The sequence below is a fragment of the Saccoglossus kowalevskii genome, chromosome 9, assembly GCF_978046115.1.
Source record: "Saccoglossus kowalevskii chromosome 9, keSacKowa6.1, whole genome shotgun sequence".
Lineage (NCBI taxonomy): Eukaryota > Metazoa > Hemichordata > Enteropneusta > Harrimaniidae > Saccoglossus > Saccoglossus kowalevskii.
In genome coordinates, this window is record NC_140649.1 from 18,104,466 (window position 1) to 18,120,625 (window position 16,160).

At 34.7% G+C, this 16,160-nt stretch overlaps 1 protein-coding gene across 4 annotated transcripts in view; it reads right to left on the reverse strand.

Moving 5' to 3' along the window:
- The window catches only part of LOC146738929 (uncharacterized), a 110,684-nt gene that overhangs the window by 56,689 nt on the left and 37,835 nt on the right, over window positions 1-16,160 (reverse strand). For all 4 annotated transcript variants that reach the window (XR_014930384.1, XM_085503246.1, XM_085503247.1 and 1 more), the window contains 5 exons: window positions 8,599-8,792; window positions 7,383-7,546; window positions 6,991-7,168; window positions 5,318-5,400; window positions 2,801-2,999 (listed from right to left, as the gene is read on the reverse strand). Coding sequence is in view for 3 of the 4 variants with exons in the window: in XM_085503246.1 (XP_085359372.1) it covers window positions 2,801-2,999; window positions 5,318-5,400; window positions 6,991-7,168; window positions 7,383-7,546; window positions 8,599-8,792 (818 nt within the window). In the remaining variant the exon portion in view is untranslated. The remainder of the gene's footprint in view (window positions 1-2,800; window positions 3,000-5,317; window positions 5,401-6,990; window positions 7,169-7,382; window positions 7,547-8,598; window positions 8,793-16,160) is intronic.

Genomic DNA, 16,160 nt, shown 5'->3' on the forward strand with positions numbered 1-16,160 from the left:
GACAGGCAAGCATCTTCTGGTCTTCTAGAGTAGTATCCAATACTATTAATACAAATGCATTTTTGATAAAAGTATTTTTTGATAATTCATGATAACTCTAAATCGTAAACTTGTATATTACATAAATCATCATAATTCGCTGCCACTAAACATGAATATTATGGAATCTAATATATTTTACTAGCCCTGAACATGCATATTATTGAATCTAAGATATCCCACTCTCCCTAAATATGCATATTTACATAAGCTGTAATAATTCACTGGCTCTAAAACATGCATATTATTCAATCTAAGATATTTCACTGGACCTAAACATGCATATTATTTAATCAAAGATATTCTACTGGCCCTGAACATGTATATTATTTAATCAAAGATATTCAACTGGCCCTAAATACTTGTGTACATTATTTTTCACTGGAGGTATTTCACTGGCCCTGAACATGTATATTATTTAATCAAAGATATTCCACTGGCCCATAAACACTTGTGTGCATTGTTTTTCACTGGAGGTATTTCACTGGCCCTGAACATGTATATTATTTAATCAAAGATATTCCACTGGCCCTAAAAACTTGTGTGCATTATTTTTCACTGGAGGTATTTCACTGGCCCTGAACATGTATATTATTTAATCAAAGATATTCCACTGGCCCATAAACACTTGTGTGCATTATTTTCAGATGTATACGTGTGCAATAACTGTTTGGTAAGACCCTTCACATTTACATGTAGATAGATGCAGCTTTCAATATATGCATGTGTACCTGCAGTCAATAAAAATAAGTTATCAACCGAATATGGCAAAATATGTATGAAGGCAGCAAAGCATTTGTTTTGACTGATGAATATATATTAACCTTATTATTATACAAAAAGTTTTGCTCTGTGTGAAATTTTTTGCTGAGCAGTGAAAGGACTGTTTTTACATTCCTAAAATATGGCAGGCAGTCAAAAGATCTCTAAATGGAAGTCTCATTTCAGAATAAGCTTCAGAATTATGATCAAACATTTTATGAGTTTATCAGATGGAAAGCCAATGTAAACAAAAGAAAGTATCGTGAATGTGATGCCAATGATCTGTAATGTGTTCAATGTTGGTGAAAAACATTGTTCACATACCCATATAAGGTAAAATCTGCAGATTGGAATTAACAAACGCTGATAAGTTTTTTTTACAGAATGGTAAATTTCCTTGTTGTTAGTGCTTAGATGTATGGCAATGAAACATATCCAAGATTTATTACTGAGTTGTATTAATTTGAAAATATAATATACCATTCATAAAAACATGGGGAAACTATTACAACCTTGCCTATTCAAAATCTATTATTAGAAGACAAATAAGAATTTAGTATAGATACAAACCAGACTGTGTTTATTACTCTGATTCTGTGAGGATATAAATAAAAAAATGGTGTAGTATGTACTAGTACCTGTGTACCCTTATATATATATATATATATATATATATATATATATATATATATATATATATATATATATATATATATATATATATTAATCTCAAAGTATATAATAAATTACTTGGCTTGAGATACATAAAAGTTCATGTAACAGCAATTTTATCTGAGCAACATTTTGCCAGAAAAAAATACTAGACCTGATTTTTTGGCAAAAAGAAAAGATACTTGTTGATATTCATACAACAACTCCAGTTACTGCATTATCGATGAAACAGATCCTGGGAAGTATGCTACTGACATTTGGTTCTTATGATCAGCAGTGCAAATTAAATTTTATTTCTGCATGTCCAGGAAATATTTTATTTTATGCCTAATTAACCGGTATAACATAAAATTGAAGATGATCAGATAAAAATTGTTTGACCTATTGTAACCATGAGAAGACAATTTTAAGTTACTTTTTCACAAATATTTTTAACTATAACTCAAAAGATGAGTATGATAGCACCATCACTCAGTTTCCGTACGTGAAGGGGGGGGTGGTTTTCTTGCTTGCACAATTTATTTGTTGGTTTCTCAGCATTCTGATGAGCTATCGAACATACAGACAAAATTGAAACGTTTTTACACTAGCGTGTGCAAGTTTCTATGGTAATGACAGAACTCAAAAAATTGTCGATTGAGCTCAAATTTGAAGATGATCGGATAAGAATTGTTTGCCTGAGTTATTGTAACCACAAATCAAAATAAGCTTAGAAAGAACTCCTGTGTGCTGAAGGTATTGGAGGAATTATGCACAAATAAGGAGTAATGTAATGTTGTGACGATTAACTTTTAATATAGTTGCGCTATGAACTCAATTAAAATGCATTCCTTTATAAGGTTGCGTTTTAATTGGAGTTTAATTAAATAAAATTTGAATATCCCATGCTAAGCTTAGGTTTAGTAAATGGGGAAGGTGTGGTACAATTATATTAATATTAATATAAATATATCTTTCCCCTTTACTAAGCCTAAGCTATGCAAACTTGACTTAATTTGATTCAATATTAAATATAAATTATAAAAATAGTGAGGGTCATTACAATGTAGGTTCTGTTGTCAAAAATCGGTATCACACATGCACGCATACAGAAGCACTAAATAACTGCAAAGACTCCCATTGTGTGCTTTGCACACAGGAGTCAAAAACAAGTTAACAACGAGAACGACAATGACTAGACAGATCATTTTAATAAGCTAATAATGAATTCTGTACAGTGGTTTATTTTTTATGTCATTTTAATCTGCTGTATTATTCAAGTGCAAGTGCAAGATAATGGAGAAGGATACCCAATCATTGACAGGACTGTTATAGAAAGGTAACATACCTTCAATAGTATAGGCTGTAGTAGCTGAATCGACTGTATCAAATTTGTATTCTTCTCCTGTTGTTTTTGTCATGTTAAACCCTAAATATTGTACATATCTCCTAGATATGTGCTGCATTCCAAACTCAGTGACATTCTGTTTCCATATCCATATATTATATTTCAAGATTACACCATTTGTTTCTTCCGGTTTGAGAGGCTGTTTAAAAAATTGAGTTCATTGAGAATGAGTGGCTAGGAAGTCAAGTGAAACAAGTCATTGTCAATGACACGTCCCCGTTCCGTTCATATTTGAGAGACATATACATTCAAAGCAGATCATGACCGAAATGCACCTGCATATGTACAACACATTGTGCTAAATCTGAACAAAATCCATCCATGCATGACTGAGATCCGGTTCTGGAATTGTGAAAATACGTGATTTTGATGCATTTTCGGCCTTAAAATGGCCGCTATTCGGCTATCGTTAATCGGATCATGAAAAAAATGCATGTGGATATGTCCCATATAATGTGTGATGTATGAGTGAAGTTTGAACTTAATCGGTCCATGCATGTTCGAGATACAGGTGATCACGGACGCACGGACGCACGGACGCACACAGGGCAAAACATAAGCAGATCATGAAACAAATGCACATATCTATTTGTGACATGATGTACCATGTGTGTGTGAAGTTTGAACTTGATCAATCCAGACATGTCTTGGATACGGATCCAGAACTGAATTCTTTAACAAAATGGCCGCCAGTCGGCCATTTCAAACTTGATCCGAAAAAAAAAAAGACGTGCATCAAGGTCCTATTATGTTTAATGTATGTACCAAATTTGAACAAAATCCATCCATGCATAACTGAGATACGGGTCCGGAATGGTGAAAATGTGCAATTTCAATGCATTTTCGGCCTTAAAGCGGCCCCCATTTGGCTATCGTTAATGAGATCATGAAACAAATACACATACATATTTGTGACATGATGTACCTTGTGTGTGTGAAGTTTGAACTTGATCAATCCAGACATGTCTCGGATACGGATCCAGAACTGAATTCTTTAAAACAAAATGGCCGCCAGTCGGCTATTTCGAACTTGATCCGAAAAAAAAATGACGTGCATCAAGGTCCTATTATGTTTAATGTATGTACCAAATTTGAATGAAATCCGTCCATGCATAACTGAGATCCGGGTCCGGAATGGTGAAAATGTGCGATTTCAATGCATTTTCGGCCTTAAAGCGGCCGCCATTTGGCTATCGTTAATGAGATCATGAAACAAATGCACATACATATTTGTGACATGATGTACCTTGTGTGTGTGAAGTTTGAACTCAATCAATCCAAGCATGTCTCAGATACGGATCCAGAACTGAATTCTTTAAAACAAAATGGCCGCCAGTCGGCCATTTCGAACCCGATCCAAAAAAAAAATGACGTGCATCAAGGTCCTATTATGTTTAATGTATGTACCAAATTTGAACAAAATCCGTCCATGCATAACTGAGATCCGGGTCCGGAATGGTGAAAATGTGCGATTTTGATGCATTTTCGGCCTTAAAATGGCCGCTATTCGGCTATCGTTAATCGGATCATGAAAAAAGTGCATGTGGATATGTCCCATATAATGTGTGATGTATGAGTGAAGTTTGAACTTAATCGGTCCATGCATGTTCGAGATACAGGTGATCACGGACGGACGGACGCACGGACGGACGGACGCACACAGGGCAAAACATAAGTCCCCATTTTCGGACTGTGTCCGAACGGGGACTAAAAAAAGAAAGGCTAGGGAGTAAACATAATGAAAAGAAAGAGTGGCTAGGGAGTGAATGAACTGAATAAGTGGCTAGGGAGAAAAGTGAACAGAATGAGTGGCTAGGGAGTAAAGTGAACAGAATGAGTGGCTAGGGAGTAAAGTGAACAGAATGAGTGGCTAGGGAGTAAAGTGAACAGAATAAGTGACTAGGGAGTAAAGTGAACAGAATGAGTGGCTAGGGAGTAAAGTGAACAGAATGAGTGGCTAGGGAGTAAAGTGAACAGAATGAGTGGCTAGGGAGTAAAGTGAACAGAATGAGTGGCTAGGGAGTAAAGTGAACAGAATAAGTGACTAGGAAGTAAAGTGAACAGAATGAGTGGCTAGGGAGTAAAGTGAACTGAATAGGTGGCTTGGGAGTAAAGTGAACAGAATAAGTGGCTAGGGAGTAAAGTGAACAGAATAAGTGGCTAGGGAGTAAAGTGAACAGAATGAGTGGCTAGGAAGTAAAGTGAACAGAATGAGTGGCTAGGGAGTAAATGACTTGAATAAGTGGCTAGGGAGTAAAGTGAACTGAATAAGTGGCTAGGGAGTAAAGTGAAAAGAATGAGTGGCTAGGGAGTAAAGTGAACAGAATAAGTGGCTAGGGAGTAAAGTGAACAGAATGAGTGGCTAGGGAGTAATTTGAACAGAATGAGTGGCTAGGGAGTAATATGAACAAAATATGTGGCTAGGGGATAAAATATCAAAATAATGTTTGACATTACCTTCCATGTAAGTTTCACTGCTCTCTGTTCACCATTTACTACTTCATCTGGTGCTATCCCAATCTCAATTGTACCAGAGGGGGCTATGTAATAAAATGTCATGTGATCACAAGATTGGTACATTTGTGACATATATTAAACAAAAAGTAGATGCCAAATAAAATGCATAATGACAACAGAAATGAGTCATCAAGACAATGAAAAAGCCCCTGCTTGAACATTCAGAAATAAATGACTTTAAATAAACTTTGATGATGAAATTGTCTCTAACAATATATGTAATGTTTTACATACCTAGTTTGTATGTAATTATTCAATGTATAGTCAATAACAGCCAAAAACATCTTTTTCATCCAATGTTTTGACCAAAATGTGGTATACTTATACTCTAAGACTTTGATTGACTTAAAATTGAATATATGAACATATGTAATGTATTGAGCAATATTATGTATTTAAAGGGAGAGGTCATCACATCGTATTGTGTTCTACGTAATGTCACAAACAATGCATGTAAAGTACATGTTGTACATTGTTTGTTTACACTTAAATTGTTAGTTAAAAGAATTGAGCTGAATAACCAAAAAATGCCTTATGCGTGAAATCGAACGTAAAAACAGGACAAACAAAGGTCATAGCATCATAGTGGCGTCAAACATCGCGTGGGATTCGATAAACGCGAAAATATTTTGGGGGCATTTCTATGCTTAATAATGTGCTGTATACATTTGATGATAGACAATTTCGATTAAGTGAGGGTATTCGAAAGCAATATTCCTCTGTCGAAGATCGGCCGGTCGATGTGAGCTACGAAATAAAGAAATTTGAGTTGAAAATCAAATCGTTCGATTTTTACAGCAGACGTTCGACGCGCGTCTTTCATGCATCTCGCGAGATCTCGCAATTGTACGGAAAATCACCTATTGAGTGATGTACCATTTTTAAATGTATAAGAAGTACGTTCAAATGTTGATATTGATTTTGACTGCCGCTTACTCTAAGGGATGACGTCAAAAGATCGATGTCGGATAAAAAACTTATTTGCTTGGGGGTGGGGGGGTGGGGGTTTTGACCTCAAAAATTTCCATCCTACAAATATGATTTTATTTTTTAATGAAGTCAAAAAAATCTTGGAGTATTTGTAGTTCGTTTTTTTTTTATCCAATCATGGACAGAAATAACAGAAAATGAAAAAAAAAAAAAATCTAAGACGAGAAAATGGTTTGGTGCGAGTGTAAATATGTCCGTCAAATGAGGTGCATTTGTAAAGTCTTTTTACACCCACCTGACAACCAACTGCTATGCAATACTACTGTTCGATTATCAATTTGTATTTAATGGTGAATTTAGTCTGACGCCATGACCAATATTTATCAATAAAGTTTCAGTGCAGGGTGGGGGTTGGGGGGGTTGGGGGTTGAGGGTTAAAAAAAATTAAATGAATTAATTTTTTTATCCGACATCGATATTTTGACGTCGTCCCTAAGGGAAATGAAATGAGAAACAAATTGACGTGTATATGTACACCATGATGTCTTAAAATAAATTGTCTTTGTACCAAGCTTTTACCAAAATTAGTCCTGGTGCATGTATGAAATCCATACCGAAAATATATTGGTTCCCGTTTCAGATTATATGTCCGAGAGCTAGGAATTAACTATCAGTATAATTACCAGCTTCATCTGTTCTAGCTATTATGACATCAGACCATTCACTCCATATTTCAGTCTCATCTCCAGATATCTCTGGATAAGCAAATCCTGAGATACAGGAAACTTTGAAATAATATTCCGTATATGGCTTTCCATCTGATAATTCATAGGATGTTTCGTCATACTTCTGAAGCACGTCCTGAAAAAATTGTGATTCGACCATTGTCACTGACCATATCAACTACCATGGTTGACCATGGTCAATCTCAATTAACATAATGTGGGTGAACATGGTTGTTGCCATGGCCACACTCGTCTAGGGGATACACATAACGGTACATGTTACATGCTAGAGTACATACCGGTACTTAATATTAAAGGGGAATAATTGATGATGCATGAAGGTGACATACCTGTTGCCATGGAGATGATGATGATGATGATGCAACACTTGAATACTGGACTCTGTAGAATAAATGGTAGTCATCCGTCCAATCCGCTGGCTTCTTCCAAGACCATTTAATGCTTTCACTGGAAGTAGATACAACTTGCACAGACTCTGGAGGATTTGGTATTGCTGTTAAAACAACATGACAACACAATACAACAACTTAATAAAATGTTCTTCCTGCAAGTCCAAAGTATAGTAAATGTTTCACCTTTATAGTTGCTGCAATATATGCAGTCGCACTTGTTTACATTCTGCATGATTGCTCGTGCACAGTGACTGGTTGGCACTCAAACATAAAATAATGGTGTTGTTTGTTGCAGTTGTTATAAATATTATGTATGTGTTTTTATTAATAAAACAACATAGATATTTCCTTTTTTAATAGTTTCTCATTATGTATTATTTGTTTGTATCCTCAGATGGTACTTGTTGAGTAAAAAAATTAAAATTATATGGGCAATTTTATCGCAGCAGATTGCTGGCCAGTGTTCGTCAGCGAGCGATATTATCAGGTTATTATGAGAATACCTCAAAGTATGCACGAAGGCAGTACAGCAGGAGTATTGACCGATGCGCAACGGAGGTTGATGCATGGCGTACTGTCTGAGTGCATACTTTGAGGTATTCGTGTAATAACCTCATTATTATACATCTTTTCCTTCAAAGGAATGCCAAAATCTAAAAAGTTTAGAACAGAATCAGCAAACTTCTTTGTGTGGAGTCTGGTCAAACCCTGATAGCAGCCATGTTTATTTTTATTATTAGAGGACGCTTACGTGCATAATCATTCCATATTTGGAATTTGCATTTCCTTATATGGTAGGATGAAAATACTCTGTATAATACCGCAGAATTACGGCACGCTGCAACTTATGGCGTTACGATGATAGATGTATAATAATTGTTATTCCACTTTTACATTCTGTTTGGCAAAAATATGATGTCACAATGTGACGGCCTATTGGATCATATTATAAATGCTTATAATTACCCAGGATAGAATGTGTTTTGAATGCTTTGTAGATGGTGCATGTCATTGAAAGGAAACCTGAATTAATAGGCAGGCAATGTGCTTCACTGGTAGTGATGAGAGATATCCTGATTATTATTGTGGTTTCAAAAGATAAAAAAACAATAAGGAGTATATAACAACACGGACGGTGATAACAAGTACTCACTTTGATAATCAGTATTGAAGAATGTTGTTATTGATGTTGTACCAAGCTGGTTAGTGAAAACAATATTGATTTTATGCTCTGAACCATGAACATCAGTGAAATAACACTCATTGTCTTCACATTTACATTGTGGATCTAACTCTTGGCTGTCAAATGTATCTACGCATCCATACCACGGAGAGTCATATGGATATCTAAAAAATACAAGGCATTGTCAATGCGTAAATAATTCCCATTTGTTTCATATGCATGGGATGTATGATCTGATGTGTGAAGTTTGAACTTTAGTTTGAAATCAGTCCAGGCATTTGTTTTATATGCATGAGATGCATGGTCTGATGTGTGAAGTTTGAACTTTAGTTTGAAATCAGTCCAGGCATTTGTTTAATATGCATGAGATGCATGGTCTGATGTGTGAAGTTTGAACTTTAGTTTGAAATCAGTCCAGGCATTTGTTTTATATGCATGAGATGCATGGTCTGATGTGTGAAGTTTGAACTTTAGTTTGAAATCAGTCCAGGCATTTGTTTTATATGCATGAGATGTATGATCTGATGTGTGAAGTTTGAACTTTAGTTTGAAATCAGTCCAGGCATTTGTTTTATATGCATGAGATGCATGGTCTGATGTGTGAAGTTTGAACTTTAGTTTGAAATCAGTCCAGGCATTTGTTTTATATGCATGAGATGCATGGTCTGATGTGTGAAATTTGAATTTTAGTTTGAAATCAGTCCAGGCATGTGTTTTATATGCATGGGATGTATGATCTGATGTGTGAAGTTTGAACTTTAGTTTGAAATCAGTCCAGGCATTTGTTTTATATGCATGGGATGTATGATCTGATGTGTGAAATTTGAATTTTAGTTTGAAATCAGTCCAGGCATGTGTTTTATATGCATGGGATGTATGATCTGATGTGTGAAATTTGAATTTTAGTTTGAAATCAGTCCAGGCATGTGTTTTATATGCATGGGATGTATGATCTGATGTGTGAAATTTGAATTTTAGTTTGAAATCAGTCCAGGCATGTGTTTTATATGCATGGGATGTATGATCTGATGTGTGAAGTTTGAATTTTAGTTTGAAATCAGTCCAGGCATGTGTTTTATATGCATGGGATGTATGATCTGATGTGTGAAGTTTGAATTTTAGTTTGAAATCAGTCCAGGCATGTGTTTTATATGCATGGGATGTATGATCTGATGTGTGAAGTTTGAATTTTAGTTTGAAATCAGTCCAGGCATGTGTTTTATATGCATGGGATGTATGATCTGATGTGTGAAATTTGAATTTTAGTTTGAAATCAGTCCAGGCATGTGTTTTATATGCATGGGATGTATGATCTGATGTGTGAAGTTTGAACTTTAGTTTGAAATCAGTCCAGGCATTTGTTTTATATGCATGAGATGCATGGTCTGATGTGTGAAGTTTGAACTTTAGTTTGAAATCAGTCCAGGCATTTGTTTTATATGCATGAGATGCATGGTCTGATGTGTGAAATTTGAATTTTAGTTTGAAATCAGTCCAGGCATGTGTTTTATATGCATGGGATGTATAATCTGATGTGTGAAGTTTGAACTTTAGTTTGAAATCAGTCCAGGCATTTGTTTTATATGCATGGGATGTATGATCTGATGTGTGAAATTTGAATTTTAGTTTGAAATCAGTCCAGGCATGTGTTTTATATGCATGGGATGTATGATCTGATGTGTGAAATTTGAATTTTAGTTTGAAATCAGTCCAGGCATGTGTTTTATATGCATGGGATGTATGATCTGATGTGTGAAATTTGAATTTTAGTTTGAAATCAGTCCAGGCATGTGTTTTATATGCATGGGATGTATGATCTGATGTGTGAAGTTTGAATTTTAGTTTGAAATCAGTCCAGGCATGTGTTTTATATGCATGGGATGTATGATCTGATGTGTGAAGTTTGAATTTTAGTTTGAAATCAGTCCAGGCATGTGTTTTATATGCATGGGATGTATGATCTGATGTGTGAAATTTGAATTTTAGTTTGAAATCAGTCCAGGCATGTGTTTTATATGCATGGGATGTATGATCTGATGTGTGAAGTTTGAATTTTAGTTTGAAATCAGTCCAGGCATGTGTTTTATATGCATGGGATGTATGATCTGATGTGTGAAGTTTGAATTTTAGTTTGAAATCAGTCCAGGCATGTGTTTTATATGCATGGGATGTATGATCTGATGTGTGAAGTTTGAATTTTAGTTTGAAATCAGTCCAGGCATTTGTTTTATATGCATGAGATGTATGATCTGATGTGTGAAGTTTGAATTTTAGTTTGAAATCAGTCCAGGCATGTGTTTTATATGCATGGGATGTATGATCTGATGTGTGAAGTTTGAATTTTAGTTTGAAATCAGTCCAGGCATTTGTTTTATATGCATGAGATGTATGATCTGATGTGTGAAGTTTGAATTTTAGTTTGAAATCAGTCCAGGCATGTGTTTTATATGCATGGGATGTATGATCTGATGTGTGAAGTTTGAATTTTAGTTTGAAATCAGTCCAGGCATGTGTTTTATATGCATGAGATGTATGATCTGATGTGTGAAGTTTGAATTTTAGTTTGAAATCAGTCCAGGCATTTGTTTTATATGCATGGGATGTATGATCTGATGTGTGAAGTTTGAATTTTAGTTTGAAATCAGTCCAGGCATGTGTTTTATATGCATGGGATGTATGATCTGATGTGTGAAGTTTGAATTTTAGTTTGAAATCAGTCCAGGCATTTGTTTTATATGCATGAGATGTATGATCTGATGTGTGAAGTTTGAATTTTAGTTTGAAATCAGTCCAGGCATGTGTTTTATATGCATGGGATGTATGATCTGATGTGTGAAGTTTGAATTTTAGTTTGAAATCAGTCCAGGCATGTGTTTTATATGCATGGGATGTATGATCTGATGTGTGAAGTTTGAATTTTAGTTTGAAATCAGTCCAGGCATTTGTTTTATATGCATGAGATGTATGATCTGATGTGTGAAGTTTGAATTTTAGTTTGAAATCAGTCCAGGCATGTGTTTTATATGCATGGGATGTATGATCTGATGTGTGAAGTTTGAATTTTAGTTTGAAATCAGTCCAGGCATGTGTTTTATATGCATGAGATGTATGATCTGATGTGTGAAGTTTGAATTTTAGTTTGAAATCAGTCCAGGCATGTGTTTTATATGCATGAGATGTATGATCTGATGTGTGAAATTTGAATTTCAGTTTGAAATCAGTCCAGGCATTTGTTTTATATGCATGAGATGCATGATCTGATGTGTGAAATTTGAATTTTAGTTTGAAATCAGTCCAGGCATGTGTTTTATATGCATGAGATGTATGATCTGATGTGTGAAGTTTCAACTTTAGTTTGAAATCAGTCCAGGCATGTGTTTTATATGCATGAGATGCATGATCTAATGTGTGAAGTTTCAACTTTAGTTTGAAATCAGTCCAGGCATGTGTTTTATATGCATGAGATGTATGATCTGATGTGTGAAGTTTCAACTTTAGTTTGAAATCAGTCCAGGCATTTGCTTTATATGCATGAGATGCATGGTCTGATGTGTAAAATTTGAATTTTAGTTTGAAATCAGTCCAGGCATGTGTTTTATATGCATGAGATGCATAGTCTGATGTGTGAAATTTGAATTTTAGTTTGAAATCAGTCCAGGCATTTGCTTTATATGCATGAGATGCATGGTCTGATGTGTAAAATTTGAATTTTAGTTTGAAATCAGTCCAGGCATCTGTTTTATATGCATAAGATGCATGATCTGATGTGTGAAGTTTCAACTTTAGTTTGAAATCAGTCCAGGCATGTGTTTTATATGCATGATATGATGTGTGAAGTTTGAACTTTAGTTTGAAATCTGTCCAGTCATTTGCTTTATATGCATGAGATGTATGATCTGATGTGTGAAATTTGAATTTTAGTTTGAAATCAGTCCAGGCATTTGTTTTATATGCATGGGATGTATGATCTGATGTGTGAAATTTGAATTTTAGTTTGAAATCAGTCCAGGCATGTGTTTTATATGCATGAGATGTATGATCTGATGTGTGAAGTTTGGATTTTAGTTTGAAATCAGTACAGGCATGTGTTTTATATGCATGAGATGCATGATCTAATGTGTGAAGTTTCAACTTTAGTTTGAAATCAGTCCAGGCATGTGTTTTATATGCATGAGATGCATGATCTGATGTGTGAAGTTTCAACTTTAGTTTGAAATCAGTCCAGGCATGTGTTTTATATGCATGAGATGCATGATCTGATGTGTGAAGTTTCAACTTTAGTTTGAAATCAGTCCAGGCATGTGTTTTATATGCATGATATGATGTGTGAAGTTTGAACTTTAGTTTGAAATCTGTCCAGTCATTTGCTTTATATGCATGAGATGTATGATCTGATGTGTGAAATTTGAATTTTAGTTTGAAATCAGTCCAGGCATTTGTTTTATATGCATGAGATGTATGATCTGATGTGTGAAATTTGAATTTTAGTTTGAAATCAGTCCAGGCATGTGTTTTATATGCATGAGATGTATGATCTGATGTGTGAAGTTTGAATTTTAGTTTGAAATCAGTCCAGGCATGTGTTTTATATGCATGAGATGTATGATCTGATGTGTGAAGTTTGAATTTTAGTTTGAAATCAGTCCAGGCATGTGTTTTATATGCATGAGATGCATGATCTGATGTGTGAAGTTTCAACTTTAGTTTGAAATCAGTCCAGGCATGTGTTTTATATGCATGAGATGTATGATCTGATGTGTGAAATTTGAATTTCAGTTTGAAATCAGTCCAGGCATTTGTTTTATATGCATGAGATGCATGATCTGATGTGTGAAATTTGAATTTTAGTTTGAAATCAGTCCAGGCATGTGTTTTATATGCATGAGATGTATGATCTGATGTGTGAAGTTTCAACTTTAGTTTGAAATCAGTCCAGGCATGTGTTTTATATGCATGGGATGTATGATATGATGTGTGAAGTTTGAATTTTAGTTTGAAATCAGTCCAGGCATTTGTTTTATATGCATGAGATGCATGATATGATGTGTGAAGTTTGAATTTTAGTTTGAAATCAGTCCAGGCATTTGTTTTATATGCATGAGATGCATGATCTGATGTGTGAAGTTTCAACTTTAGTTTGAAATCAGTCCAGGCATGTGTTTTATATGCATGAGATGCATGATCTGATGTGTGAAGTTTCAACTTTAGTTTGAAATCAGTCCAGGCATGTGTTTTATATGCATGATATGATGTGTGAAGTTTGAACTTTAGTTTGAAATCTGTCCAGTCATTTGCTTTATATGCATGAGATGTATGATCTGATGTGTGAAATTTGAATTTTAGTTTGAAATCAGTCCAGGCATTTGTTTTATATGCATGAGATGTATGATCTGATGTGTGAAATTTGAATTTTAGTTTGAAATCAGTCCAGGCATGTGTTTTATATGCATGAGATGTATGATCTGATGTGTGAAGTTTGAATTTTAGTTTGAAATCAGTCCAGGCATTTGTTTTATATGCATGAGATGCATGATCTGATGTGTGAAGTTTCAACTTTAGTTTGAAATCAGTCCAGGCATGTGTTTTATATGCATGAGATGCATGATCTGATGTGTGAAGTTTCAACTTTAGTTTGAAATCAGTCCAGGCATGTGTTTTATATGCATGGGATGTATGATCTGATGTGTGAAATTTGAATTTTAGTTTGAAATCAGTCCAGGCATTTGTTTTATATACATGAGATTATGATCTGATGTGTGAAATTTGAATTTTAGTTTGAAATCAGTCCAGGCATGTGTTTTATATGCATGAGATGTATGATCTGATGTGTGAAGTTTGAATTTTAGTTTGAAATCAGTCCAGGCATGTGTTTTATATGCATGAGATGCATGATCTAATGTGTGAAGTTTCAACTTTAGTTTGAAATCAGTCCAGGCATGTGTTTTATATGCATGAGATGTATGATCTGATGTGTGAAGTTTGAATTTTAGTTTGAAATCAGTCCAGGCATGTGTTTTATATGCATGAGATGCATGATCTGATGTGTGAAGTTTCAACTTTAGTTTGAAATCAGTCCAGGCATGTGTTTTATATGCATGAGATGTATGATCTGATGTGTGAAATTTGAATTTCAGTTTGAAATCAGTCCAGGCATTTGTTTTATATGCATGAGATGCATGATCTGATGTGTGAAATTTGAATTTTAGTTTGAAATCAGTCCAGGCATGTGTTTTATATGCATGAGATGTATGATCTGATGTGTGAAGTTTCAACTTTAGTTTGAAATCAGTCCAGGCATGTGTTTTATATGCATGGGATGTATGATATGATGTGTGAAGTTTGAATTTTAGTTTGAAATCAGTCCAGGCATTTGTTTTATATGCATGAGATGCATGATATGATGTGTGAAGTTTGAATTTTAGTTTGAAATCAGTCCAGGCATTTGTTTTATATGCATGAGATGCATGATCTGATGTGTGAAGTTTCAACTTTAGTTTGAAATCAGTCCAGGCATGTGTTTTATATGCATGAGATGCATGATCTGATGTGTGAAGTTTCAACTTTAGTTTGAAATCAGTCCAGGCATGTGTTTTATATGCATGATATGATGTGTGAAGTTTGAACTTTAGTTTGAAATCTGTCCAGTCATTTGCTTTATATGCATGAGATGTATGATCTGATGTGTGAAATTTGAATTTTAGTTTGAAATCAGTCCAGGCATGTGTTTTATATGCATGAGATGTATGATCTGATGTGTGAAGTTTGAATTTTAGTTTGAAATCAGTCCAGGCATTTGTTTTATATGCATGAGATGCATGATCTGATGTGTGAAGTTTCAACTTTAGTTTGAAATCAGTCCAGGCATGTGTTTTATATGCATGAGATGCATGATCTGATGTGTGAAGTTTCAACTTTAGTTTGAAATCAGTCCAGGCATGTGTTTTATATGCATGGGATGTATGATATGATGTGTGAAGTTTGAATTTTAGTTTGAAATCAGTCCAGGCATTTGTTTTATATGCATGAGATGCATGATATGATGTGTGAAGTTTGAATTTTAGCTTGAAATCAGTCCAGGCATTTGTTTTATATGCATGAGATGCATGATCTGATGTGTGAAGTTTCAACTTTAGTTTGAAATCAGTCCAGGCATGTGTTTTATATGCATGAGATGCATGATCTGATGTGTGAAGTTTCAACTTTAGTTTGAAATCAGTCCAGGCATGTGTTTTATATGCATGATATGATGTGTGAAGTTTGAACTTTAGTTTGAAATCTGTCCAGTCATTTGCTTTATATGCATGAGATGCATGATCTGATGTGTGAAGTTTCAACTTTAGTTTGAAATCAGTCCAGGCATGTGTTTTATATGCATGAGATGCATGATCTGATGTGTGAAGTTTCAACTTTAGTTTGAAATCAGTCCAGGCATGTGTTTTATATGCATGATATGATGTGTGAAGTTTGAACTTTAGTTTGAAATCTGTCCAGTCATTTGCTTTATATGCATGAGATGTATGATCTGATGTGTG